General features: G+C 39.0%; 1 protein-coding gene across 3 annotated transcripts in view; it reads right to left on the reverse strand.

Moving 5' to 3' along the window:
- Nucleotides 1-27763, reverse strand: part of CNTNAP4 (contactin associated protein family member 4) — a 369439-nt gene that overhangs the window by 322963 nt on the left and 18713 nt on the right. For all 3 annotated transcript variants that reach the window (XM_078063784.1, XM_036074809.2, XM_036074807.2), the window contains exon 2: nucleotides 4013-4123. In XM_078063784.1, coding sequence (XP_077919910.1) covers nucleotides 4013-4123 — 111 coding nt within the window. The remainder of the gene's footprint in view (nucleotides 1-4012; nucleotides 4124-27763) is intronic.

Consider the following 27763-nt stretch of genomic DNA (forward strand, 5'->3'; position numbering starts at 1 on the left):
TGGTTATTAAGTGCATTAATGTTATCATTTTTTAAATGTGATAATTATAAAAGATTTTATGCAATATGTTTAACCGCAAGAAACATTCACCTCATCTGTCCTCTTCAGCACTGACATGCATCATGCATACCTTGGGGATTTAGCTTTTGGGTTTTAATTTAGGCATAATAGTTGTATGTGAACAAGTACAATGATTTAGGGCAGTAAAAATCACCAAATAACTCTGTATAGAATATCATAATTATTCTCATTAGAAGTACATCCGAAAATGGGAGTTCTCTGTCAATTAACCAAATATGCTAATTTCTCTACAGACAGATGCTTGACAAATTCTATAGGCATGGGGAAAACATTGCTCCACAAGCATTTAGAGTAGAAGGGTTTAGCTGCAGTCAAAAAAACTGACAGCGGGAAAATAGAGACAAACATTCAACTTTCTAGCAAAATAGGATATATTTTGATTTTACAGAATAGATGAGAGAAAACTTGCAGTATTTTTCAGTTATGGAAGCAATCTGCTATATAAATAAACACATGTACATATATATGTTTGCACTCATACATATAAGTATTTTATTTTTGCAGTGCATAATAACTTTATTTACTGTTTTATTATTTTACATGTACACACAAGTATATCAGTTTGCAATAAACCATTTCCTAGGTTTCCTGAGTACATGAAAATAAAAACTGTCATTTGGACTACACTGCAGCATAAAGAATAGTTCTACTTATGTGGCTTCCTTATATTCTGTCCTAAGAACACACCTGGACTATCAAATGGTGCACTAGAGCCTGTATGAACTTGACATTGACAACAGTAACATTAGTTGCCCATCATAATTCAAACTACACTGAAACTGCAACAATATGGTATTACATAAGAGCAGAGAGAGGCTGAATTCCATTACGTAGCCAGTATTAGCAGTGATGGGTTTTTGTTTGTCTGTGTTGTTTACCGTTACATCTGGATTACACTTCTCTGAGCTATGAAATCTTTCAGTTTCAAATTGAGAGGCATCTTCCCCATACAAACAAGTATGGAAAAGAAGTCATTTACTCGACGGCACTTGTACGAGCTTCCCAGGGCTGCTATCACTGAATATCACTAACTGGGCAGCTTAAAACAACAGAACTTATTCTCTCACAGTTTTGGAGGCTGGAAGTCCAAAATCACGGTGTCGGCAGGTCCATGCTCCTCCCTCTGGAGCTTTAGAGAAGACTCCTTCCCTGCCTCCTCCTAGCCTCTGGCAGTTGGTAGCAATACAAACATTTCTTGGTTTGTAGCCATAGCGTTCCAATTTCTGCTTCCATTTCTACATCTTCCATTTCCACATGGCCTTCTTCTCTTGGTTTCTTCTGTCTCTGTGTGTCTCCAAATCTCATTCTCTTTAGAAGGCCTGATGTGGAGCTCACTGGCCCTAAGCCAGTATGACCTAATCCCATGTGACCTTAACTTGATCATACTGCAGAGACCATATGTCCAAATACAGCCACATTCATAGGTATTAGGGCAAGAACTTGAATACATCCTTTTGGGGGACACACACAACTCAACCCACAATAGCACTCCAGTGGTAAAATTAAATTAATATACCTTCAAAAAATGTTCATTTTTCTTCCTCCCTCCTGGTAGACTCATTACGTTCAATAGTATCTTTTCCTGGTCTCCTTCTCCCACCACGGGAATAATGGGGCCTCCTTATTTTTACAGTTAACCATGGCATTTACCTCACAGATGGAGAACAGCAGCTGGATGAGCTTGATTCTTTGTTTCCTGTTTGTCTGTTCTTTGGATCTAAGTTTTCTAGATTCCATAGGGAAGAGGTCACTCTATCTGTGTTTCTGGGATGCTTTGACCTTTATTTGTTGATTTGGTTTATTTATACATGACCTCCTGACTTAACTAAACACCCTTCCATAGCCTGATCTAAATATACGACAAGGAGGGGAACCTGGGTGGCTCAGTCTGCCTTTGGCTCGGGTCATGATCACAGGGTCCTGGGATCGAGTCCCGCATCAGGCTCCCTGATGAGCAGGGAGCCCGCTTGAGCAGGAAGCCCGCTTCTCTCTCTCCCTGTCTCCCACTCATGCTCTCTCTCGCTCTCTCTCTCTCAAATAAATAAAACCTTTAAAAATAAATAAATAAATAAACTACAAGAAATGTTGATAGTAGAAATGATATATAGCCTTTAATAAATCACTCAAAATCTGACATTCCTTTGTAAACACTTGACGTAATTAAGAGGAAAGAAAAAAGAAAAACTAAATAAAAAAGAAAAAACGTAATCAAGTAGGTTGACAACCAGCAAAAGATAATTAAAATGATCCTGTTTTGTTTCTCCATTTCATTAACATGCAAATGAGATTCATGAAGTTTGATATTGTGGTTCACCAAGAGCCATAGAAACGAATTAAGAATGAAAATGAGTCTAACTGATGGAGACTTCTGATGAGTCTATAAATTAATGTAAAATATGATTCAATCCAATTAATAACATATATATTTTGTGTGATTTATTGCATCTTAACAAATGAAATAAATAGTTGAATTAAATTTTGTATCCTTCCATGGGCCAAATCTTAGGAAAGCTCTTACTACTCAAATAGAGCCGTGGTAAATGTAAAACCCTGCCCTACTTTGAAAAGGAATGTAGTAAGATGGAGACCTCACTGTAAGATCAGTGTTGTGATGTCAGCATTCCTGCTGGGAGAACCATGCGGACAAGAGCTGGACTGGTCTCCAGAGGGGTTAGGAGAGCTCACTTGCCTATGGCCAGTCAAGAATTCAGAACTGCAAATAGGGAGAGAGAGTCCAGTGTGACCATTAACCCTCACTACAAGGCAAATAAAAGTCAGACAAGCTGTGTCTACACAAATGTATTCAAGGCTCCTCCAATTCCCTATTTGATACAAGGATCTCCGTGCTTGCTCTCCTCATGCCTTCACACCCACAGACACACATAAGTGATTGTCTCAAATAAGAGGAGCTATCATTTTAAAATAAACTTAAATTTTAAGTCATGCTAAAGTGTTAGATATTTATCATGTGTACCAGATGGCAAAATACAGACAGACACACACACATATGATCTATTTGTTACGTCCAATGTTCATCGTGCTCAGGCATTACAACAGTACCGAGGATAACATCAAGGAGAAAAATGAAAAGAAGTGGCTGACATATGGCATGCGAGAAGGGGATAATAAATGAGCAAATCACGGTTTCAATAATATATGATGTCGGTGTCTATTTTTTCATGGTTGCTAAAAATGTTTTCTGTGTTAGGATTGCCAAGCCTCTTTCCATAGAATGTTAAGTGCAGATGGCTTTTGCCTTAGTGTATTATGGAAAGGGGCCACGATGATGCTGTCTGTAAGTGCACAGAGTTTTGAAATTCTCTCTTACTTCAATAGCAAGTTGCCTTTTAATTATCTGCACTTTCCTTTAAACATATTCAAGCAATCAAACACAACCTACCTAAGAGATTGTCAACAATACGAACTGAGTATTCCTAAAGGAGCATGAAACTTATTAAGTTCCCTTTCCTCCACAGGAGAGAAAATCATGTCACCTACATTGAGAATTAAACAAACTGAGGGATTCTTATTTTTAAATAACTAGCATCTTTGAAAATTACTTCTCCTTGCAAGCTTCCTATTTAATTTGAAATAGAGAGTCAATTAAATTTTCATGGCTACTGTATACATCATGATTGTATATTGTTGTAGAAAGGTTTATTTTATAAGAGATATATAAAGCTCTCCATACTGAAGGAATTCAGTTCCTTGGGTGCTGAAATGATGATACAGGATTTTAAAATAGGATGTGACCCTTTGCCATCCCAGAACCAGTCCTACAGGTCTTATACTTCCCATGAGTTCCAGCCATTTGCTGATTGCGACATGTACTTCCTTTCACAATATATCACTTATAATGATTTTATTACAAGAGAATGGAAAATTAATGAGATTCATCATGAGCCAATCAGAAGGAAAAAAGCAGACTTACCATCTCTTCGATTTAGCCTTGCAAATCCGGCACCATGACTGCTAGAAAGTTCAGATGAACTGCTGAATGATGCCTGAGACAAGGTAGACACCAGAGGCTCATCACAATCATCTGCCAAAAGGGAAAATCCACATTCAGGTTAGTACAGTGCTGACAGCTTTCTTGGAACCAAGAGGTCAAATAAACAAACAAAACAAAAAATACCAGGATCTCTAACAATATGCCCACTGCTTATATGCAATTTTCTATTAGAGGTCTAATAAGTTCAGTAAGAAAAGAAAAAGAATTTAAAGACAAGAGAATATGAAAATAGGGAAGAAAATTTTCACAGAAATTATAAAATAATGTGTCTTGAGGTAGAAAAAAGGTTTCCCTAAGCAAGAAACAAAAATATGTAATCAGTATACTGAATTTATAAATAAATGTATATAAAGAAAGGTTTATAAATTAAACTATATTAAAATTAAGAAATTATGGTTGCCAAAAGACACGTAAAGAGAAACATCACCTGTGGAAAGTATGTGCAAAACAGCATATGATTAGTATTCCAAATTAAGGAAACTAAAATAAAATAAAGAAAAACAGGGGCACCTGGGTGGCTCAGTTGGTTGAGCGTCCAAGTCTTGGTTTCAGCTCAGGTCATGATCTCATGGGTCGTGAGATCAAGCCCTGGGTCAGGCTCCACACTCAGGGGGGACTATGCTTGAAGATTCTTTCCCTCTGCCCCACCCCCAACTCACACGCACTCACTTTCTCCTCTAAAATAAATAAATCTTTTTTAAAAATTAAGGAAAATAAAAACTACCTTTATTTTTTTTTAAGATTTTTTATTTATTTTTTGACAGAGACACAGCGAGAGAGGGAACACAAGCAGGGGGAGTGGGAGAGGGAGAAGCAGGCTTCCCACCGAGCAGGGAGCCCGATGCAGGGCTTGATCCCAGGACCCTGGGATCATGACCTGAGCCGAAGGCAGACACTTAATGACTGAGCTACCCAGGTGCCCCTAAAAACTACCTTTAAATCAGTTAAAAAACACACTTGGAAAAATAGCACAAGGGAGGACCAGAGAGCTCACAGAACAGAACCTATACAAACTGATGCTCTAACTCATCAGTAAAAAGAAGTGTAAATCAAGACTACAACTGGATACTATTTTACAGACAGTATAGTCGCAAGATTTTAGAATTCTTACAACACCAGATCATCCACAGAATGTGGGCCAAGAGAAGCTCCAACAAGGGGCTAGTGGGAGTGTAAATTTGAGCACCTACTTTAAAAACCAATTTGTCATTGGCTTGTGCATTTTTCCGTACCCTGAAATTCCTCAATTCCACTGATACATATGTCATCTTGGGCAGAGTATCCCTAGGATAAACCACCAGTCTCAAGGAGTTTGCCTTTCTAACCCAAGGATGTGATACAAATACTAGCATTTTCTCTGTCACATGAAAAGAGAAAAGTTGGGAAACACTGACCTAGAGAAACTCTTGCATTTGTGTACCAGGAGACGTGCAGTTTCCAGCAACACTGCTCATAATAGGAAAGAATCGTTCAAAACTCAAACATCCAATGACCAAAGAACAGATCAATATCGTAGTACTCTTCACAATGGAATAATATACAGCAGTACAAAGGAAATACACCAATGCACACCAAAGATAATGGTTGGATCTTAGACACAAAATTTTTAGTGAAAAAAAAATCAAACTATAGAAGACCATATAATTAATTCATATTTGATAGTTTTGAGTATCTTAAAAATAAGCAAAGCTGGAGGAGGAGCAAGATGGTGGAGGTGTAGGAGACCGAAATTTTGTCTGGTCCCAGGAATTCAGCTAGATAGGGATCAAACCATTCTGAACACCTACGAAAACTCAACAGGAGATCGAAGAAAAGAATAGCAGCAACTCTCTGAACTGAAAAGCGACCACTTTCTGGAAGGTAGGATGTGCGGAGAAGTGAATCCGAGGCGATATTCGAGAAGATAGATGGCAGGGGAGGGGGCCTCCCTCAGCCGCTACTGGCAAGTGATAGAGCAGCGGAGCAAAAAATCGGAACTTTTAGAAGTCTGCTCCGCTGAGGGACGTCGCTCCAGTGGCTAAGTGGGGGGTGGAACCCTCGCTGGGACAGTGCGGTCTCAGGACACTTGGGGTCACAGGAAGACCGGGGGTGCCTGAGTGTGGCGGAGCTCCCAGGTATTGGAGCGGGGAAGCCGGCTGCAGAGACGGAGCCCAGGCGTGGGCTCTCAGCTCGGGGTTGCCATAAACCGTGGTCCGTGGCACAGTCAGGCCACTGCTCCTCCAGCAGGGACCCAACAAGCAGCAGATCCGGGGAGACTCCCTTCCTGCCCCGGGAGGAGCGGAGCGGGAGCCCACCGCAGGGATCTGCTGCGTTTGGAGACTCCACACGGGGTTGGGTGCCAGAGATAGAAACGCTTGGTCACAGGCCGGGTGAGCACAGAGTGCGGCCGGAGACCGGGGAGATAGGAGTGACTGACTGCTTTTCTCTGGGGGCGCACTGAGGAGTGGGGCCTCGAATTCTCGGCTCCTCCGGGGCGGAGACTGGGAGGCCGCCATTTTCACTCTCGTCCTCCAAAGCTCTACCGAAAGCTTGCAGGGAACAAAAAGCTCCCAAGAGCAAACCCGAGCAGATTACTTAGCCCAGACCAGCAAGGGCAGGGCAATTCCACCTCCGGCAAAGATATTTGGGAACCACAGCAAGAGGCCCCTCCCCCAGAAGATCAGCAAGAACCGCCAGTCAAGACCAAGTTTACCGATCAATGAGAACGGCAGAACTCCAGCGCTAGGGGAATACTGCACATAGAATTCATGGCTTTTTTACCATGATTCTTTAATCTTTCAAAGTTAATTTTTTTAATTTTCTTTTTTTTTTTTAATTTTTCTTTTTCCGTTTTTCAACCAACATCTTATCAATCCTTTTTTTAAAAATCTTTATTATTTTTCATTTTTAGAGTCATATTGTATCCCTCCATAGTAGTTAACCTTATTTTTGGTGTACATATATATATGTGTGTGTGTGTGTATATATATATATATATATATATATATATATATATATATATATATGTTATTCTCTCTTTAAAATTTAAAATTTTACAATACAGTTTCTTCTAACAGACCAAAATATACCCTAAATCTCTAGTGTATGGCTTTGTTCTAGTCTCCTGCCTGATCACATTCTCTCCTTTTTTTAATTCCTCTTCTTTCTTTTTTCAAGCAACTTCTTATCTTATCAATTCCTTTTATAAAATCTTTTATAATTTTCATCCTTACAGTCATATTCCATCCCTTCATTGTATTTACCCTTATTTTTGTACATACGTAAGTTTTTCATTCTTTAAAATTTTGGGAGGCACTTTCTTCTAACAGACCAAAATACGCCCAAAATCTAGTATGTGCCACTGATCTATGCACCAGCCTCATCATATTCGATCATATTCTGTTTTTTTTAATCTTTTTCTTTTTTTTTTCTTTTTTCTATATTTCCCTTTCTTTTCCCCATTTCATGTCTCTTCTGATTTGTTTAGTGTATATTGTTCTGGGGTTCTTGTTACCCTGTTAGCATTTTGTTCTCTCATTCATCTATTCTCCTCTGGACAAAATGACAAGACAGAAAAAATCACCTCAAAAAAAAGAACAAGAGGCAGTACTGATGGCCAGGGACCTAATCAATACAGACATTAGTAAGATGTCAGAACTACAGTTCAGAATGACGATTTTAAACATACTAGCTGGGCTTGAAAAAAGCAAGGAAGATTTAGAGAAACCCCTTCTGGAGAAATAAAAGAACTAAAAATCTAACCAAGTCGAAATCAAAAAGGCTATTAATGAGGTGCAATCATAAATGGAGGCTCTAAGTGCTAGGATAAATGAGGTAGAAGAGAAAATTAGTGATATAGAAGACCAAATGATGGAAAATAAAGAAGCTGAGAAAAAGAGAGATAAACAACTACTGGATCATGAGGATAGAATTCTAGAGATAAGTGATATCATAAGACAAAACAATATTAGAATAATTGGGATCCCAGAAGAAGAAGAAAGAGAGAGAGGGGCAGAAGGTATCCTGGAGCAAATTATAGCAGAGAACTTCCATAATTTGGGGAAGGAAACAGGCATCAAAATCCAGGAGGCACAGAGAACCCCTCTCAATTTCAATAAAAATACGTCAACACCCCAACATCTAATAGTAAAACTTACGAGTCTCAGAGACAAAGAGAAAATCCTGAAGCAGCTTGGGACAAGAGATATGTAACCTACAATGGTAGAAACATTAGATTGGCAACAGACCTATCCACAGAGACCTGGTAGGCCAGAAAGGACTGGCATATATTCAGAGCACTAAATGAGAAAAATATGCAGCCAAGAATACTATATCCAGCTAGGCTGTCATTGAAAATAGAAGGAGAGATAAAAAGCTTCCAGGACAAACAAAAACTAAAGGAATTTGCAAACACAAAACCAGCCCTACAAGAAATATTGAAAGGGGTCCTCTAAGCAAAGAGAGAGCCTAAAAGCAACATAGACCAGAAAGGAACACAGACAATATACAGTCACAGTCACCTTACAGGCAATACAATGGCACTAAATTCATATCTTTCAAAAGTTACCCTAAATGTAAATGGGCTAAATGTCCCAATCAAAAGACACAGGCTATCAGATTGGATAAAAAAACAAGACCCATCGATATGCTGTCTGCAAGAGACTCATTTTAGACCCAAAGACACCCCAGATTGAAAGTGAAAAGGTGGAAAAATATTTACCATGCTAATGGACACCAGAAGAAAGCTAGGGTGGCAGTCCTTATATCAGACAAATTAGATTTTAAACCAAAGACTATAATCAGAGATGAGGAAGGACACTATATCCTACTTAAAGGGTCTATCCAACAAGAAGATCTAACAATTGTAAATATCTATGCCCCTAACATGGGAGCAGCCAATTATATAAGGCAATTAATGACAAAAGCAAACAAACACATCGACAACAATACAATTATAGTGGGGGACTTTAACATCCCCCTCACTGAAATGGATGGACAGATCATCTAAGCAAAAGATCAACAAGGAAATAAAGGCTTTAAATGACACACTGGACCAGATGGACTTCACAGATATATTCAGAACATTCCATCCCAAAGCAACAGAATACACAGTCTTCTCCAGTGCCCATGGAACATTCTCCAGAATAGATCACATCCTAGGTCACAAATCAGGTCTCAACCGGTACCAAAAGATTGGGATCATTCCCTGCCTATTTTCAGACCACAGTGCTTTGAAACTAGAACTCAGTCACAAGAGGAAAGTCGGAAAGAACTCAAATACACGGAGGCTAAAGAGCATCCTACTAAAGAATGAATGGGTCAACCAGGAAATTAAAGAAGAATTTAAAAAAATTCATGAAAACCAATGAAAATGAAAACGCAACTGTTCAAAATCTTTGGGATGCAGCAAAGGCAGTCCTAAGAGGAAAGTATATAGCAATACAAGCCTTTCTCAAGAAACAAGAAAGGTCTTGGGCGCCTGGGTGGCTCAGATGGTTAAGCGTCTGCCTTCGGCTCAGGTCATGATCCCAGGGTCCTGGGATCGAGTCCCGCATCGGGCTCCCTGCTTAGCGGGAAGCCTGCTTCTCCCTCTGCTTCTCTCTCTCTCTCTCTGTGTCTCTCATGAATAAATAAATAAAATCTTAAAAAAAAAAAAAAAAAAGAAACAAGAAAGGTCTCAAATACACAACCTAACCCTACACCTAAAGGAGCTGGAGAAAGAACAGCAAATAAAGCCTAAACCCAGCAGGAGAAGAGAAATAATAAAGATCAGAGCAGAAATCAATGAAATAGAAACCAAAAGAACAATAGAACAGATCAACGAAACGAGGAGCTGGTTCTTTGAAAGAATTAACAAGATTGATAAACCCCTGGCCAGACTTATCAAAAAGAAAAGAGAAATGACCCAAATAAATAAAATCATGAATGAAAGAGGAGAGATCACAACCAACACCAAAGAAATACAAACAATTATGAGAACATATTATGAACAACTATATGCCAGCAAATTAGATAACCTGGAAGAAATGGATGCATTCCTAGAGATGTATCAACTACCAAAACTGAACCAGGAAGAAACAGAAAACCTGAACAGACCCAAAACCACTAAGGAAATTGAAGCAGTCATCAAAAATCTCCCAACAAACAAAAGCCCAGGGCCAGATGGCTTCCCAGGGGAATTCTACCAAACATTTCAAGAAGAATTAATACCTATGCTTCTCAAACTGTTCCAAAAAATAGAAATGGAAGGAAAACTTGCAAACTCGTTTTATGAGGCCACCATTACCTTGATCCCCAAACCAAAGACCCCATCAAAAAGGCAAATTACAGACCAATATCCTTGATGAACATGGATGCAAAAATTCTCACCAAAATACTAGCCAATAGGATCCAACAGTACATTAAAAGGATTATTCACCATGACCAAGTGGGATTTATCCCTGGGCTGCAAGGTTGGTTCAACATCTGCAAATCAATCAATGTGATACAATACATTAACAAAAGAAAGAACAGGAATCATATGATCCTCTCAACAGATGCAGAAAAAGCTTTTGACAAAGTACAGCATCCTTTCTTGATTAAAACTCTTCACAGTGTAGGGATAGAGCGTACATACCTCAATATCATAAAAGCCATCTATGAAAAACCCACAGGGAATATCATTCTCAATGGGCAAAAACTAAGAGCTTTCCCCCTAAGGTCAGGAACATGGCAGGGATGTCCACTATCACCACTGCTATTCAACATAGTATTAGAAGTCCTAGCCTCAGCAATCAGACAACAAAAGAAATAAAAGGCATCCAAATCGGCAAAGAAGAAGTGAAACTCTCACTGTTTGCAGATGATACTTTATGCGGAAAACACAAAAGACTCCACCCCAAAACTGCTAGAACTCATACAGGAATTCAGTAAAGTGGCAGGATATAAAATCAATGCACAGAAATCAGTGGCATTCTAAGATGTCCATCGACAGATGAATGGATAAAGAAGATGTGCTATATATATACAATGGAATATTATGCAGCCATCAAAAGGAATGAGATCTTGCCATTTGCAACGACGTGGATGGAACTGGAGGGTGTTATGCTGAGTGAAATAAGTCAATCAGAGAAAGACATGTATCATATGACCTCACTGATACGAGGAATTCTTAATCTCAGAAAACAAACTGAGGGTTGCTGGGGTAGCGGGGGTGGGAGGGATGGGGTGGCTGGTGATAGACATTGGGGAGGGTATGTGCTATCATGAGCACTGTGAATTGTGCAAGACTGTTGAATCACAGATCTGCACCTCTGAAACAACTAATGCAATATATGTTAAGAAAAAAAAAAGAAGAAGATGATACCAGGAGGGGAAGAATGAAGGGGGGAAATCGGAGGGAGAGACGAACCATGAGAGATGATGGACTCTGAAAAACAAACTGAGTGTTCTAGAGGGGAGGGGGGTGGGAGGATGGGTTAGCCTGGTGATGGGTATTAAATAGGGCACGTTCTGCATGGAGCACTGGGTGTTATACACAAACAATGAATCATGGAACACTACATCAAAAACTAATGATGTATTGTATGGTGATTAACATAACAATAAAAAATTTTAAAAAAATTTGTGGCATTCCTATACACCAACAAGACAGAAGAAAGACAAATTAAGGAGTCAATCCCATTTACAATTGCACCCAAAACCATAAGATACCTAGGAATAAATCTAACCAAAGACACAAAGGATCTGTACTCAGAAAACTATAAAATACTCAGGAAAGAAACTGGGGAAGACACAAAGGAATGGAAAAACGTTCCATGCTCATGATTGGAAGAACAAATGTTGTGAAGATGTCAATGCTACCTAGAGCAATCTACACATTCAATGCAATCCCCATCAAAATACCATCAACTTTTTTCAAAGAAATAGAGCAAATAATCCTAAAATTTGTATGGAACCAGAAAAGACCCCAAATAGCCAGAGGAATGTTGAAAAAGAAAAGGAAAGCTGGTGGCATCACAATTCTGTACTTCAAGCCCTATTACAAAGCTGTAATTATCAAGACAGTGTGGTACCAGCACAAAAACAGGCACATAGATCAATGGAAGAGAATACAGAGTCCAGAAATGAGCCCTCAACTCTATGGCCAACTAATCTTCGACAAAGCAGGAAAGAATGTCCAATGGAGAAAAGACAGTCTCTTCAACAAATGGTGTTGGGGAAAATTGGACAGCCACATGCAGAAGAATGAAACTGGGCCATTTCCTTACACCACACACAAAAATAGACTCAAAATGGTTGAAAGACCTAAATGTGAGACAGGAGTCCATCCAAATCCTAGAGGAGAACACAGGCAGCAACCTCTTCGACCTCAGCCGCAGCAACTTCTTCCTAGAAACATCACCAAAGGTAAGGGAAGTAAGGGCAAAAATGAACTACTGGGACTTCATCAAGATAAAAAGCTTTTGCACAGCAAAAGAAACAGTCAACAAAACCAAAAGACAACCGACAGAATGGGAGAAGATATTTGCAAATGGCATATTAGATAAAGGGCTAGTATCCAAAATCTATAAAGAACTTCTTAAACTCAACACCCAAAGAACCAATGATCCAATCAAGAAATGGGCAGAAGACATGAACAGACATTTTTCCAAAGAAGACATCCAAATGGCCAACAGACACATGAAAAAGTGCTCAACATCGCTCGGCATCAGGGAAATCCAAATCAAAACCTCAATGAGATACCACCTCACACCAGTCAGAATGGCTAAAATTAACAAGTCAGGAAACAACAGATGTTGGCGGGGATGTGGAGAAAGGGGAACCCTCCTACACTGTTGGTGGGATTGCAAGCTGGTGCAACCACTCTGGAAAACAGTATGGAGGTTCCTCAAAAAGTTGCAAATAGAGCTACCGTATGACCCAGCAATTACACTACACGGTATTTACCCCAAAGATATAAATGTAGGGATCCGAAGGGGTATGTGCACCCCGATGTTTATAGCAGCAATGTCCACAATAGCCAAACTATGGAAAGAGCCAAGCTGTCCATCGACAGATGAATGGATAAAGAAGATGTGGTATATATATACAATGGAATATTATGCAGCCATCAAAAGGAATGAAATCTTGCCATTTGCAACAACGTGGATGGAACTAGAAGGTGTTATGCTGAGCGAAATAAGTCAATCAGAGAAAGACATGTGTCATATGACCTCACTGATAGGAGGAATTCTTAATCTCAGGAAACAAACTGAGGGTTGCTCGAGTGGTGGGGAGTGGGAGGGATGGGGTGGCTGGGTGATAGACATTGGGGAGGATATGTGCTATGGTGAGTGCTGTGAATTGTGGAAGACTGTTGAATCACAGACCTGTACCTCTGAAACAAATAATACATTATATGTTAAAAAAAAAAAAAAAAAAAAAAGAAGATAGCAGGAAGGGAAAAATGAAGGGGAGGAGATCGGAGGGGGATACGAACCATGAGAGACTATGGACTCTGAGAAACAAACTGAGGGTTCTAGAGGGGTGGGGGTGGAGGGATGGGTTAGCCTGGTGATGGGTATTAAAGAGGGCACGTACTGCATGGAGCACTGGGTGTTATACGCAAACAATGAATCATGGAACACTACATCAAAAACTAATGATGTAATGTATGGTGATTAACATAACATAATAAAATAAAATAAAAATTTAATGCTTAAAAACAAAATTAAAAAAAATAAGCAAAGCTAAGCAATGTGTTGTTTAGCAATAAATGTGATTTTTAAAAAACTTAAAGAAATGAAAAGCATAAAATTCAGGATACTAGTTACTTCTGGAGGAAGGCAATGTGTATATAGTGTGTATACATACATGTATGTATATATCAACATGCACATAAGGATATATATGAAAGTATACACCTGTCTATCATCTATCCTTTTATGTTATCACATATAAAATTAAAAATAAGGCACAAAGAGAGAGGGAAAGTATAAAAATCTCATGGTGACCATGATATCCAAATATGCTATTTTATTCAGCTAGTTCTTCATTCCATGCAATCTTTTATATTTGTCTTTTTTTTTTTTAAGATTTTATTTATTTATTTGACAGAGAGAGACACAGCGAGAGAGGGAACACAAGCAGGGGGAGTGGGAGAGGGAGATGCAGGCTCTCCGCTGAGCAGAGAGTCCAATGCGGGCTCAATCCCAGGACCCTAGCATCATGACCTGAGCCGAAGGCAGACGTTTAACAACTGAGCCACCCAGGCACCCCTATTTGTCTTTTATTTTATACAATTAAGTCGTTGCCATTGTTTACTCTAATCAGAAAAATATTTCTCTCATATTTAGGATTTAACATAATTGATCATTAAAAATCATGCAGGGTTATTGTCCCAATTTTTTAATTAACAATAAGCAATTTAAAGATTTTTTTTTTTAATGTATTTATTTGACAGAGAGATAGCACAAGTAGGCAGAGCGGCAGGCAGAGGGAAAGGGAGAAGCAGGCTCTCTGCTGAGCAGGGAGCCCGATGCGGGGCTCAATCCCAGGACCCTGGGATCATGACCTGAGCCGAAGGCAGCCGCTTAACCGCTGAGCCACCCAGGCGCCCCTACAATAAGCAATTTAATTTAAATGAAATTAATCTAGGAATTATCTAGATTCACCTGAAATTTTATGAAGCTTATTCTGCCTGAAGTTTTTTTTTTTAAGTCATTAGTAGTTTCATTGTTTAAGTATTCAAACTACAATATTTTTTGCAGTCCTGCTATTTGAAATGTGTTTTTCTTTAAAGCTAAATGTCTAAAGTATAAGAGACAAGTAAAAAATTTACCAATTTAACATTGGCATGCCTTTCAGAATTTTCCTGAGATAGCATTTTACTTTTTAAGACTATCTCATTTTCATTTAGAGTCCGCTTTTTCTTCCTGCACACCTTAAATTCTTTAGCTAACTCTTAAGACAGACTTGGTAACAGGCCCACGGTTCCTGCATGTCTATTGACTGGCTTACGTACTGACACTGCCGATCTGGTGGTAATTCAAGTATTAAGGAGTGCAGACATAAAGAGACACACAATCCATGGAGTGACGAAGGGAGTTCTGATTATGCCGAACCATGAACAACTACCAAAATGCTTTAGTACACTGTGGAAAGGGCCATGTGTGCGTCTGCAGGTACAAAGAGTGCATTATCTCTATGGGGAGGAGGCATGTGTGGGTATGTGTTTACCAGAAGTACCGTCATTTTTGAATCATTATCAGTATTCAGGTGTAAGTGTGACCAAAAAAAAGGTGTTTAACTGCAATTCACAATCAATTATGCAGATTCAAATCGATGTTTCAGATGTAAAATGCCTCTCCAGTGCAATCACTCTTGAAGGCATATATTTACTGCTCATTTGTTTTTGCCATTATAAACTGAGAATCAATACTGTTCTATTTTTAGCTTAACGTGGGATTAAAATAAGAGAAGGGGTGTTTATTTCATTTATGGGGAAAAAGACAGGAGACATGAGAAATGGGTCAGGGAGGCTTCTGGTATTTGGTAAAGTTCCAGTTGTTGGTCTGGGTGGTGATTACATGACGTTATTAAGTTTTACCACGAGCATACACATTTCCCCATGATCTACTACTGTGTGTTTATTTAGCAATAAAATATTCTAACGTTATTCTTACATAAAACTAATAATAACAAACACACGTTCAGTGAGTACTCTGTGCTAAGAACTTACAACCATTTCACATAGTTATTAATCCTTACCACTCCCCTCTTTGAGATACCAATATTACTGTTATTTTACAGATAAGGTAACTGACATACAGACTTTGGTTAATTTGCTTGTCTCACTGTAGTGGAACCATGATGTTTAAAAAGTGAGCTGGGGTCTAGAATCCAGTATGGAAGAACACCATAACTACAATTACTATTTCTTTATGTTTGGAGTATAGGAATTTCATCAGATACCATAATGACATAAATAAACTGTCTCTCAAGAAGTTGTATACTCTTATTCCAGATGTGAAAAGCAATTTATTACCAAAAAACTATAAAACAATAAATAAACTATAAAACTATTGATCTTCAACAGTCTTGAACCAAGGGAGGGAGGTTTCAGACAGCAATAATGAGTCTGGGGTAAAAGGAATATTTCCCTCCAGACCTTAATAAAATGGAATTCTGGATTAAATATCAGTCTCCTGTGTATTTAATTCCAGAAAACAAGTTTTCTCTGACTGTACCAGTAAATGCAGTGAGATGCAGGTTCTAGACTTGCAAAGCTGAGAACCGCAACTGGAGGTGATTTAACACCCCAGGGGACATTTAGCGACATCTGGAGACACTCTGGTCATCACAACTTGGGGAAATTCTAGAATCTAGTGGGTGGAAGCCAGGGATGCTGCTAAACATCCTATGGTGCACAGGGCAGCCCTCCACAACAAAGAATTATCCAATCCCAAATGTCAATAGTGCAGTAGCTGAGAAACCCTACCCTAGACTCTAGTAAAAGCAACCCAGTGAACTAGTCCTCTCTGAACTAATCTCTCACCTAGAACTCTCGGCTTCCTCAAATTCTCATGATTAATAATTTACCGCTTCTCAGAGAGCATATGATCATTGTTCAGAGTGCATAAATATATATTTAAGTAAGGAGTTTTCAAATCTGAAATAACATACTATTTCAGTTCTTATCTTTAAATAAAATACTATGTCAGATCATTACTATTCTGGTCCCTTCATCAGAGACATATACATATATGTACATTTACTATTATACACATAATAGTACGTATGTATTATAGTACACACGTTATATTTGCATATGTACAAATGTGTACTTATATATGTAATATGTAAACTATATATGTATTAATATATAGACAATTATAATACATATACGTACATACATATACATATATTATAATGTGTACACGTACATCCATAATGTGTATAAAAGCTGTATAAATGCTAAGTTGGCTATCAAACTGTACGTGAGAGCATTCACTTACTGTATGGTATCCTTATATAAATACATATGAATATATTTTATACGTGTAGATATTATATACATAAGTGTTAATAAAAATAACACATACATGTATACATATACATAAATATGAATTCATACAAACTAGAACTATACATTAGTCTATACATCATATGTACATATAAATGTATAAATATATGCATTTATATGTGTAAATATTTTGTAGATTTACATGTTATATATACATTAGTACACATGTATTTATGTCTAAATATGCCATATAAAATATGTTATATTTTATATTATACAAACACATATTATATATTATACAAACAACACATGTATTACATATATAATGTACACATTTACACACGTGAATATGTAGTGTCCAGGTACTGCACCTTCGCACCACCCCTGTAAGTCTCCAAAGGACTGCCCACCACAGAAGTGGTCAAGCAGGGAGCACCTGTGCTAACTGTGGAGGGGGTACTTTGGGACCGGACCCTCAACCTCTGCGGCCCCCTCCTGCCGCTGTGAGCAGTTGTGTCGCCCAGCCTGGGCCCCTTGCCTCACCCCACTTCTCTCCCAGTGCTGCAGCCCGTTCACCTCTGCTTCTGGCCCATCAGTGGCATATGTGCTGCTCACTCCTTTTCCGTACAGCCCTTGCTTTGCATTGGCGTGGAGGCCCTAGCCCCCAACTCCCCTCGAGCTGTCTTTTGACACTAAGAAGGAAGGTTTCTGAATTACAGGAGCAGGATGGAACAGTTTCGCTGTTTCGCTCCCCTCCCCACCTATTAGGATAGGCCCCAGGGAGACTGTGGCCTTCCTGGCCCTCAGTGCTGCTCTTTGCACCCCTCACCACCTGCACATGGGACGGACTGGGCTGTCTACCTGCCAGCAAGAGAGCTCTGGCCTGCACCCGCTTTCCTCCTAGGGGCTAGAGGGTGGGACCGCGGTCATCACAGCTTGCACCCAGGCTTTGGGCTGCCGCAGCGCACGCCGCGACTCAGCTCCCACTCCGCCCCACCCCTCACCCAGCTCAGCGCCGCAGGGGAGGAGCCAACTGCATGGCCCCAACTCCCTGCAGGAACCAGATGAGGACTAAGGACGACCGAGAGTACAGCCTGATGTCTTTATGACCAGAGGGGCGTAAGGGGGGGGGGCACATCTAGGCCAAAGGGGCCAAGGAACTCATTAAGGCTCTAGTCACTAATGAAATTTAAAAATACAGTCATTAAAGGGAAAGTCTTGTACTATTCAAAACGGTAGCAGGGCATGTTTGGTTAATTAATGCCTTTTTCTATTAGAGGAAGAAATGGACATCACTCTTATTACTCTGTGTTTTTCCAAAATTATGTTACCTTTTATTCAACCTTTCTCATAGTCATCATATTAGAATTTCCACATTAGCCTTGAAATGTGAAACTAGAGTTTTTAATCTGTTTTTGTAAAAAAAAAAAATTCTATACACTGATTACATGTAGAAGACAATTTTAATGAATTCTGTTAGAATATCCACATTAACCGAATTTATATTGAGACATTTTTCACATACACACACACATACAAAGACACACAAACCTACAGCTTTCAGGTCAGTATCTCAGAAAAGTCACCATTTATTCTTCACATGAGAGAAGAACTTACCATTGTCATTAAAAAGACAATGATAAATTAGATCTTTGGCAAACTGTGTATTTAACTCAACAGCCTCTTACAAATAAAGATGCAAGCTACAGTAAAAGTATTTTAATATAGCTCGATTGAAAGTAATTTTATTTTACAAAGGGCTTTAAAGCATAATTCTCATAAGTAAGTAAAAGCTGTTCAGTTTTTAATAAAAGTAATTCAATTTTCTTAATCTCTGTGTAATACTACCTGTACTAAGATAATAGGCATATATTATTAGCTGCTTATGTTCTCAGTGCTTCACATGTATTAACTCATTTGATCCTGACAAATAGCCTATATTACTTCATAGTATTAATTCCATTGGACAATTGAAGAGAAAGGTACACCATGGTTAAATTATTCACCCAAGGATACAGAACTCCTATTCTGACTGAGTACATTGTTGAAACAAGTATTGGTAATCTAAAATATACTTGACCAAAAAACAGCTAATTTGCAGTAGCATTCAGCTAAGTTGTTACTGAGTAAAACAACCTTCTCTATTATTTGGAAGACCTGCCAAAATCACTGGCATGTCTGCTAATGAATCATGTTTCCCAAAGGAATATTTATTGGAGAAGGATAGGATAGGATTGAATAGGATAGGATATAACTGGACAGGATAGGATAGATAGCAAACAATTTTTTTTTAAGTAGGCTCCATGCTGGGCATGGAGCCCAAAGTGGGACCTGAACTTACAACCCTGAGATCAAGACCTGAGCTGAGATCAAGAGTCAGACACTTAACCGACTGCGCCACCCAGCCACCCCCATACTTAAAATATTTTAAAATCCCCATACAACTAGAGGCAGGGGTGAGATCTTTGACAGGGAGCTTTGGAAACATTAGAATCTCAGTCTTTTCAGAAAGACCTAGTCCAAATATTCCATTGACAGAATCAGGATTAAGGAATGACCTTCCCTTCAAGAAATCTATTTCCTTGAAGAAAATGTTTTATTCTAATCTGTATTATCAAAATTGTCATTCAGTTGAAATTAGAAATCATCAACTAATCTAAGGAATTATGGAATTATGCTAACGTATATCAAAAATATTGTGTACAAGCTAAGATCTCGTCCAAAAAGTTAACAATGATATTGTTCTTTTACCATAAGCCCAGTCTGAGTTAGTTCTACAAATTGTTCAGGCCTAGTTTCAAGATTCCAGGAGTACTCCCATCTCCCCGCCCTGACATGACATAGGATCCAGTCCCTCAGGCCCCTCTGAGTCTTGCCCAATGAGAGACTGGATATACAAAGGGGCAATGGCCACACGATATACAAAAATAGAACTCTGACCCATAACCTACAGCAACCAGCCCAGGAAGCCAACCTACTATCTACAGTAACAAGCCCAAAAAGCCACACAATAACCCCTGTAGCAACTGGCCTCAAACAGCTTTTCCTATGGCTTCATGAGGCTGGCTTAAAGACTGAGAAATGGTTAGTGTTACACCCCGCCCCATTTTCCCTCCGTAGCTGTGTCAACTGTCAGTGTGTTGAGGCAGCTACTACACAGTAACATTCTGGCAAGAAAAAGAAGAATTTTTAAGAAATAGTGATACAAGTGGACTTAAATAAAATATAATTTTTCAGAAAAGCAGGCGACAAAATACAGGCTGATCCTGATTTTATCTCTCATCATCATCCAAAATAACATTTCAACTCAATTAAATACCACTGAGTATAGACCACTGCTAAATTCTTTAGCTTCTTTGAGTATTAAATTTGACCTCAGCATGAAAATTAACATTCACTTGAGGATACTAGCTTTAAATATATTAAGTAAGACAAACATGAGCTTCTAACTTTGTCAATCAGTGGCTTAAATCTAAAACTAACATATTGCCACAATTTAAAACAAGGAAGCACTTATTGGTATTTTTTTCTAGAACTGAGCCGGGCTCACGGGGAGATTTTCCTAGTCATCAAGAAATTTATTATTGCAGCAGCCTCTCGGGTTCTATGCATTTCCTCCTATATACACCATGTGTGAATTATATATATAATTGTTTAATACCCTGTGATGCTAATGGGATAAGCTTTCATTTGGAGGCAAACACTGGCTTACGTGCCCCAAGTTAGAGCTTTGGTTTGAATTGCTTTTCCAATTAATCTGCACAATTAATGGATTAATGGGAAGGCAGTTAACTTTTAATGACAGCACAGCCAGAGGCTGATTGATTTTAGAGGCTTAATAGCAACTATTTAAAGTCCAGATTTTAGGACAAGGAGACCTGCAAATCCAACAGACAAAACCAACCAAAAGTGAAAAGGTAGAAGAAATAATTACAAAACAAAGAGATATCAGAGCTCTAAGAATCTGCATACATCAAGGACTTTTCCTGACAAAATGGCCACATGCGACACCATGATGAAGAGACTGAAGACCTGTACACATACCTCTAAGCAGTTCCTTTTAGGACCACGTCTAAATTTCAGAACTGACTTTTGATTTTAAAAAGGACTCAAAGAGGGGTGCCTGGGTGGCTCAGTTGGTTAAGCGACTGCCTTCGGCTCAGGTCATGATCCTGGAGTCCCAGGATCGAGTCCCGCATCAGGCTCCCTGCTTGGCACGGAGTCTGCTTCTCCCTCTGACACTCTTCCCTCTCATGCTTTCTGTCTCTCATTCTCTCTCTCGCAAATAAATAAAAAATCTTAAAAAAAAAGGACTCAAAGAGAAACTTTAAATGAGTATAAAACTCAAAATAATTCAAATAGATCGTAGAATGTAAGACACAGATTAATTGACATTAAATCTATGATAGAACAACTAAAGTCAAAGGGTAATGAAGACACTTCTCTAAAAGAAAATAGGTTTAAATGTATATTACGAAGAATTTTTTCTTCTCTTTTTTCTTCTTTTTTAATAGGTTCATGTGAAAACTCTTGAGTGAATTACTATAGACAAGTCTGTTTTTCACAGCCCGGGAAGAGAGACAGAGGAAGTAAATGGCTGCTGTAGTAGTTGGCTGTTTGTTGCTGATGTAACAAATTACCACAAACTTGGTGTCTGAAAGCAACACAGATTAATTATCTTACAGTTCTGATGTCAGAAGTCCAGACTTAGCTTCATGGGCTAAAATAAGGTCTCAGCAGGGCCACATTCCTTCTGGAGGCTCTGGGGGAGAATCTATTTGCTTCGCTTTTCCTCCTTCAACAGGCCCATTGCCTTCACGTGGCCTCGGATCATCACACCTCTCCCCTGACTCTCCTGCTGCTTCCACTTTTGAGAGTTCTTATGATGACATTGAGCCCACCTGGATAATCCAGGATAATCTCCCCACCTCAAGAGCCTTAATCTAATATCTGCAAAATCCTTTTTGCCCTGTAAATGTAACATAGTCAAAGATTCCAGAGTTTAAGATGTGCACATCCTCTGAAGGCCATTACTCCACCTACCACAGTTCCCAAACTGTAGGTGTAGAACCAAGAAAGGAAATTTTTTGCAGATTCTGTGGGCTCAAAATATTGCCCATTGATTGTTAAAATGCACTTTTGAGTCTGATGGGGACACACATATATTGCTTTAATGATGAGAACTCTCATTTTTAGTAAGCCATTAGAGTTAATGGAATCCACTCATATGATTATAATTTGAGATAGACAAGACTGGTTCATTCCCAAAGCCACTTGGAAAACAGGATTTACCCCAAGCCCCTCCTCAATGCACAAAGCTGGGACATTCTGAGCACCTGCTTCCTCTCCAAATCACAGCCATAACTTCTCCTTTCTATATGTTACTCCTCCTGAGAGCCACCACCCCTCACTCCCTTCTGGAAAGTCCTTAACCTGAACAGGCATCTATTAAGGCACCTCCTAGGTGGTCTGGGTCTCCACTGGCTGGGGTCACATGATCAGCATCACATGGTACCTGTCACCCCACGCAGAAGCCAGCACGTGGTGTAGCATAGTGAGTTCAAGTACAGCTTTGGAGCCATCCTCCCTGGGCTCAAGTCCTGCCTCTGTCAATTACTAACTGATCTTAAACACTTTATTGAAACTGCCTTCCCCCATCTCTAAATGGGGATCATGATTATACTAAGGTAAATAGGGCTTTCTGAGGATTAAATGAGTCAGCATATAAAGAGTACTGGCACCTGGTATATAAGTACCATATAAGTGTTTGTGATTGCTGCCTTAAGTGTTTATTATTATAAATTCAAAACCTTCAAGAGTTGGAAATGAATAGGATTTAGCTGGATATCTCTCATAAAATCTTATTACAAGAATTTTCCCTTGAGAAGGAAAGAGGGGGCAGCATTTAACACGCCTAAACACAGTATCATCCTTCCCTCTAAAAACAAAACAAAACAACAAAAAAACCTAGCATATAATTATTAACCCAAAAAAGGAAGTAAAGTGTCCTTGTGATGCACCGTTTTCCCATTAAGAAACATTTTTTAATGTTCCAAAAGGCCATATTTTTCTTTATATCTCTCGAGCTTAGATTTATTTGTTTCATTTATTCCAGGAAAACAGGATTTAAGACTGCATATGATACAGAAATTCAGTGGCCACAACTCCCAAGGAAAGTGGAAAGGAATTCAGAGGACACGGGCATCTCTTCATTTGGACACCTTTGATGATGTAGTTAGAATGTTCAGAGCATTCACACTGTGCCCAGCTAGATCACATGTGCACGAAGTCACAGCAATGATGACCTCCTAAGTATGTGCTATTTCCATTAAGTGATATTTTCAACCTGAAATTGTGATGTTTTAGACTTTGATTCCTAGAGGGAAAATTGAGTAAGCCTCAATTCAATTCCTATTCTATCATATTAGCTGATATTTCGACATTTCTGAGCACATACTCCATTTTATTACTAAATTATTTTGAGAGTTGTTATTTGTATCTCAAAATATCGCACTTAAAGATGAATGCTGAAATGCTTCATAGTGATAAGGAGTTTTTCTGCAGATAAATGCTTTTTAATAAGTGAGCCCGTAAAGCAATTTTAATAAACAGCTATTCTAACTAAGGGTGGGAGAGAGGGTACCAAGCCAACTAGAAACAGTAAGCTTCCCTGAGTAATAACATGAAATTAGATGGAGCATGTTTCCATTTCATTGGTTAAGATTATTGTGTTTGATTCCATAATCAAGCAACGGACAAGCTCGGCTGGCCTTGGGGTACACTTCCACTCTGTTTTTGACAGCTTAGTTAAAAGCTGGCTGAGCAGATTTGAGTTAGCTCAACAAGAGCCAGGCTGATACCTGCTCTGAGCTCTGGAACCTCTCTTTCCGACAAGGCCACACCCCCTATCACAGAACCACGGCTCTTGCAAGGACACCGGGATATTTCCAGCCCCGATCTCCTTAAATATAAGTAGCACCACGGCACAGGCCTCTCTCTGCTGGAAAGATAGCCAGGTGTGTGAATCCCCCAGTAGGCAGAATTCTAAGACAGCCCCCAAAATTCCAGCCCCTTGTTACAGACCCCTCATATAACCTTCTCCCCTTGAGTGCAGGCAAAATCTGTGAATACGATGGGATATCATTCTTGTGATTATATTACATTAAATGGCAAGAGGTATTTGCAGATGTCGTTAATTAAATAAGATCCCTAATTTAGTTTATTTTTAATTACTCAAAAGGGAGATTATCCTGGGTGGACATGACCTAATCAGGAGAGCCCTTCAAAGAGTCCTAAAGGTCAAAGACACAAACAAGTCAGAGAAACATGAAGCATGAGTGAAAACGCTCCCACCAGCCTTGAAGGAGCAAACTGCCATGTTGTGGAGAAGGCCATATGGTAAGCAACGGCCGCTAGGAGCTCAGAACAGACCCAGACAGACAGCAAGCAAGACAATCAACAGCCTCAATTACAAGGACTAAACTCTGCTAACAAACATGTGAGTCTAGGGAGGACTCCAAGCCTTAGATGAGACTGCAGGATGCACCCTTAGTGTTTCTAGGTCTTTCATCTCTTTCTAAAACTACTGTAACCCTTCCAACATCCTGATAACATTCCTTATACCAAATACTGGGAACTCATTTACTTCCTGGTCTTTCAGTGTATCTGAGTTCACATATTATTTACAAACACCATTGTATTAGTTGTTAATGTTATCTTAGATATATGTACTATATCTCAAATGAGATCAGAAATTTTTTTTTTAAGATTTTATTTATTTATTTGACAAAGAGAGACACAGCGAGAGAGGGAACACAAGCAGGGGGAGTGGGAGAGGGAGAAGCAGGCTCCCCGTGGAGCAGGGAGCCCGATGTGGGGCTCCATCCCAGGACCCTGGGATCATGACCTGAGCTGAAGGCAGACGCTTAACGACTGAGCGAGCCACCCAGGCGCCCCAGATCAGAAATTATTTAAAAATAGAAAACATATGTTTCCATTCCTTTGCATATCCCACCATGATCTACTTTGGGCATCAAAACATGATTTTTTTAAAAATCTTTGAATAGTTGCCATTTAACTTTAGAACTTAAAATAATTGGCTTAAAATAATCCTTGGAACTTTGAATATGCTAAAGGTATCACAAGTGGCCATGATATGTCATTTTGTTTTTCAAGACTACCATGCCTTAAAACTGATACCTCTCATAGCACAACACAAAACTCAACAGTGTCATTCAAAATTTTTCTCTTTTTTCAAGCTAACTGTTTATATACTTCTCCTACTCACACTTCTCTGGAATTAGAATAATGTATAGCTTTCACTTTGTTTTCACATATATAAGTTACCACTTTTCACATTATTTCCTACAAAATGCTGCTGAGTTGACCCAGTATTTGTTAATTTGTTCACACCCTCACCTGTCCAATATAAAAGACATCTTCTTGACCATCACTCTGTTCTTCCCTGACATATGTCATAGCATCTAATCTACTACATCTTCATGGAGAGCAGCTAAGGCATTACTAAGATGAACTGATCTGTGCCAATGTACCAGTGACACTTTAACTGGAGCCCTCTAGAGAAAAGTGCTAAGAACAGTAATAGTTACATGTATCGTATGCTATGTCCCAGCCACATTAAATCTTTACCAGAATCCTGCAAGGAAAACATTGTCTCCATTTTCTAGATGTGGACTTGAAGGTCAGGAATTTAAATTTCCTGCTGAAGGCTTTGGGCTGATTACTTTTTGCCATTCAACGCCTTTACTTTGAGCGACTACGTTGCACTGCCAGAACAACGCTCCCACTTTATTGCCCGAACCCTTGAAGAATTACTTGCGCAAGTACATTGAATACGTTGTCCTAAGTGGACATGACGTGGGACAGGCAAGGTTCTTTGTATAAAGGACAATGCAACATATTCTCTGTGGTGACAGTTCTTTAAATGTGCATCAGTGATACTCCAGACATCACTTGCAAAAAATTGGCTTATTCAACCTTTTTGAAGATAAAACATTGTGATAAATGAGAAATTAAAAATCTCTACCAGGTTTTTGCTCCACGCCTTTGCTTGGTAAAAGAGATCCCAAGGGTCTGCATATCAGAAAACTTACAAAAGTGCGGTCCTCTTGGAGATGGTTTGCAACCCAGTTGGCCAATATGCCTGCAAGCAGGTGAGCCCTTGGAGAGCTTTAAATGGTTGCAGCCCCCATTACTTCCAGGATATAGTCGCTTCACTCACTGGCTTTCTGCCTGAATTTCACATTCTAATGAATTTCTCCACTTGGAGCTTGAGAATTGAGGCCAGCATTAAGGCTCTGGCTGCTTCTCAGCACTGCCCCTCCTCCCATCCTACCCCTACATACATGAACGGGATAATCTAAATAATCTAATTGCCCTCCATAAAACCCGGAACATTCAGTCTAAACTCGTCTTCAATTCTACTTCCTCCTGTCCCATTAACCCTTCATATGAATGCTCCATGACCATTACATTTTGGTTAAATGTGATTATCACATTTTGATTAAACAAGCAGTTCTGTTCAGGTTCATCGCTCTGTGCCACTACGAGGCCATCAGCTTGGAATCTCCTCCACACAAGGAGCCATCAGTTGACCTCCTCAGGCTCAAGTGTCCTCCTTGTCCTCATGGCACCCTAAGACTCTTGCACAATAATTAATACATTGAAATTCTGTGTTCACATGCTTCCGTCCCTGTCTGTATGTTCAACCTCACTGTGTAGTTGGGAAGGCCCCATGCTTCTGGCTGTGGCAGTAACATAAAAGAGGTGGGTGTAGAAACATAGAAAGACGAAGAACCAGTAATATGTAACTACTTGCAGAGATGGGTGAAGGTAGCAGAGAAAAATGTCTCACAGGGTTTCTGGCTGTGGGTTATCAGAAAAAGATGAGGCATCTGATACGATGATGAGGGGATAGGATAGCAGACATGATTTCTGACTTCTAGGTTAGTATCTGACTTATCAGGACTTTTAGTACAAATAACATTAAAAAAATATTTAAAACAGACATTTTTATATCTTGCAAGTGCCAAACAAAATCATAGAGGGCAAGCTGTTTGGAGTTCTTGGGTAAAGTGACCTGAAAACTGCATGCTGGAGGTTTTACATATAATCGTTAATAGAGTGAAAGCTTATCTATCTATTGATCAATCAATGGATTGATCATAAATTTGGGGGCTCCTTTTTGTTTACTAAATGTTGACAAATTTAAGAGATAACAACCAACTACTTCATAGCCTGAGAATATATATTTCAATTAAGTTGAGGGAAGTTTAAGTGCTGGATTGGAATCAAGATCTTCCTATAAACTTCCTATCTCATTCTTTAGTACTAAGGATTTAATTTCCATTGTAAATTAACTCATAATATGCACATCTGGAAGAACAGGTCCTTTTTTATTTTTTAGAGCTACAACATAATAAATCAAATATATTATTGTGGTTGAATAAAAATAAATATAAATAATCATCTTTTATTATAGCTCATTCAATACCTCAAGTTGTTTGCAATGTAGATAATTTATATTGGTAGGGAACATTCCTACCTATTAGAATTCTGAATATATGTTTGCTGGTTTTAAGCAAAATTTAAGTTAAATAAGAGTGTATTACAAATGCTGAAATCTAAATGGCCAAGAAGAGTTAGCTAAATAGGATCATCAATTGAAATAGCTTTCTAAAGACCAG

Source organism: Halichoerus grypus, chromosome 15, assembly GCF_964656455.1.
Source record: "Halichoerus grypus chromosome 15, mHalGry1.hap1.1, whole genome shotgun sequence".
Lineage (NCBI taxonomy): Eukaryota > Metazoa > Chordata > Mammalia > Carnivora > Phocidae > Halichoerus > Halichoerus grypus.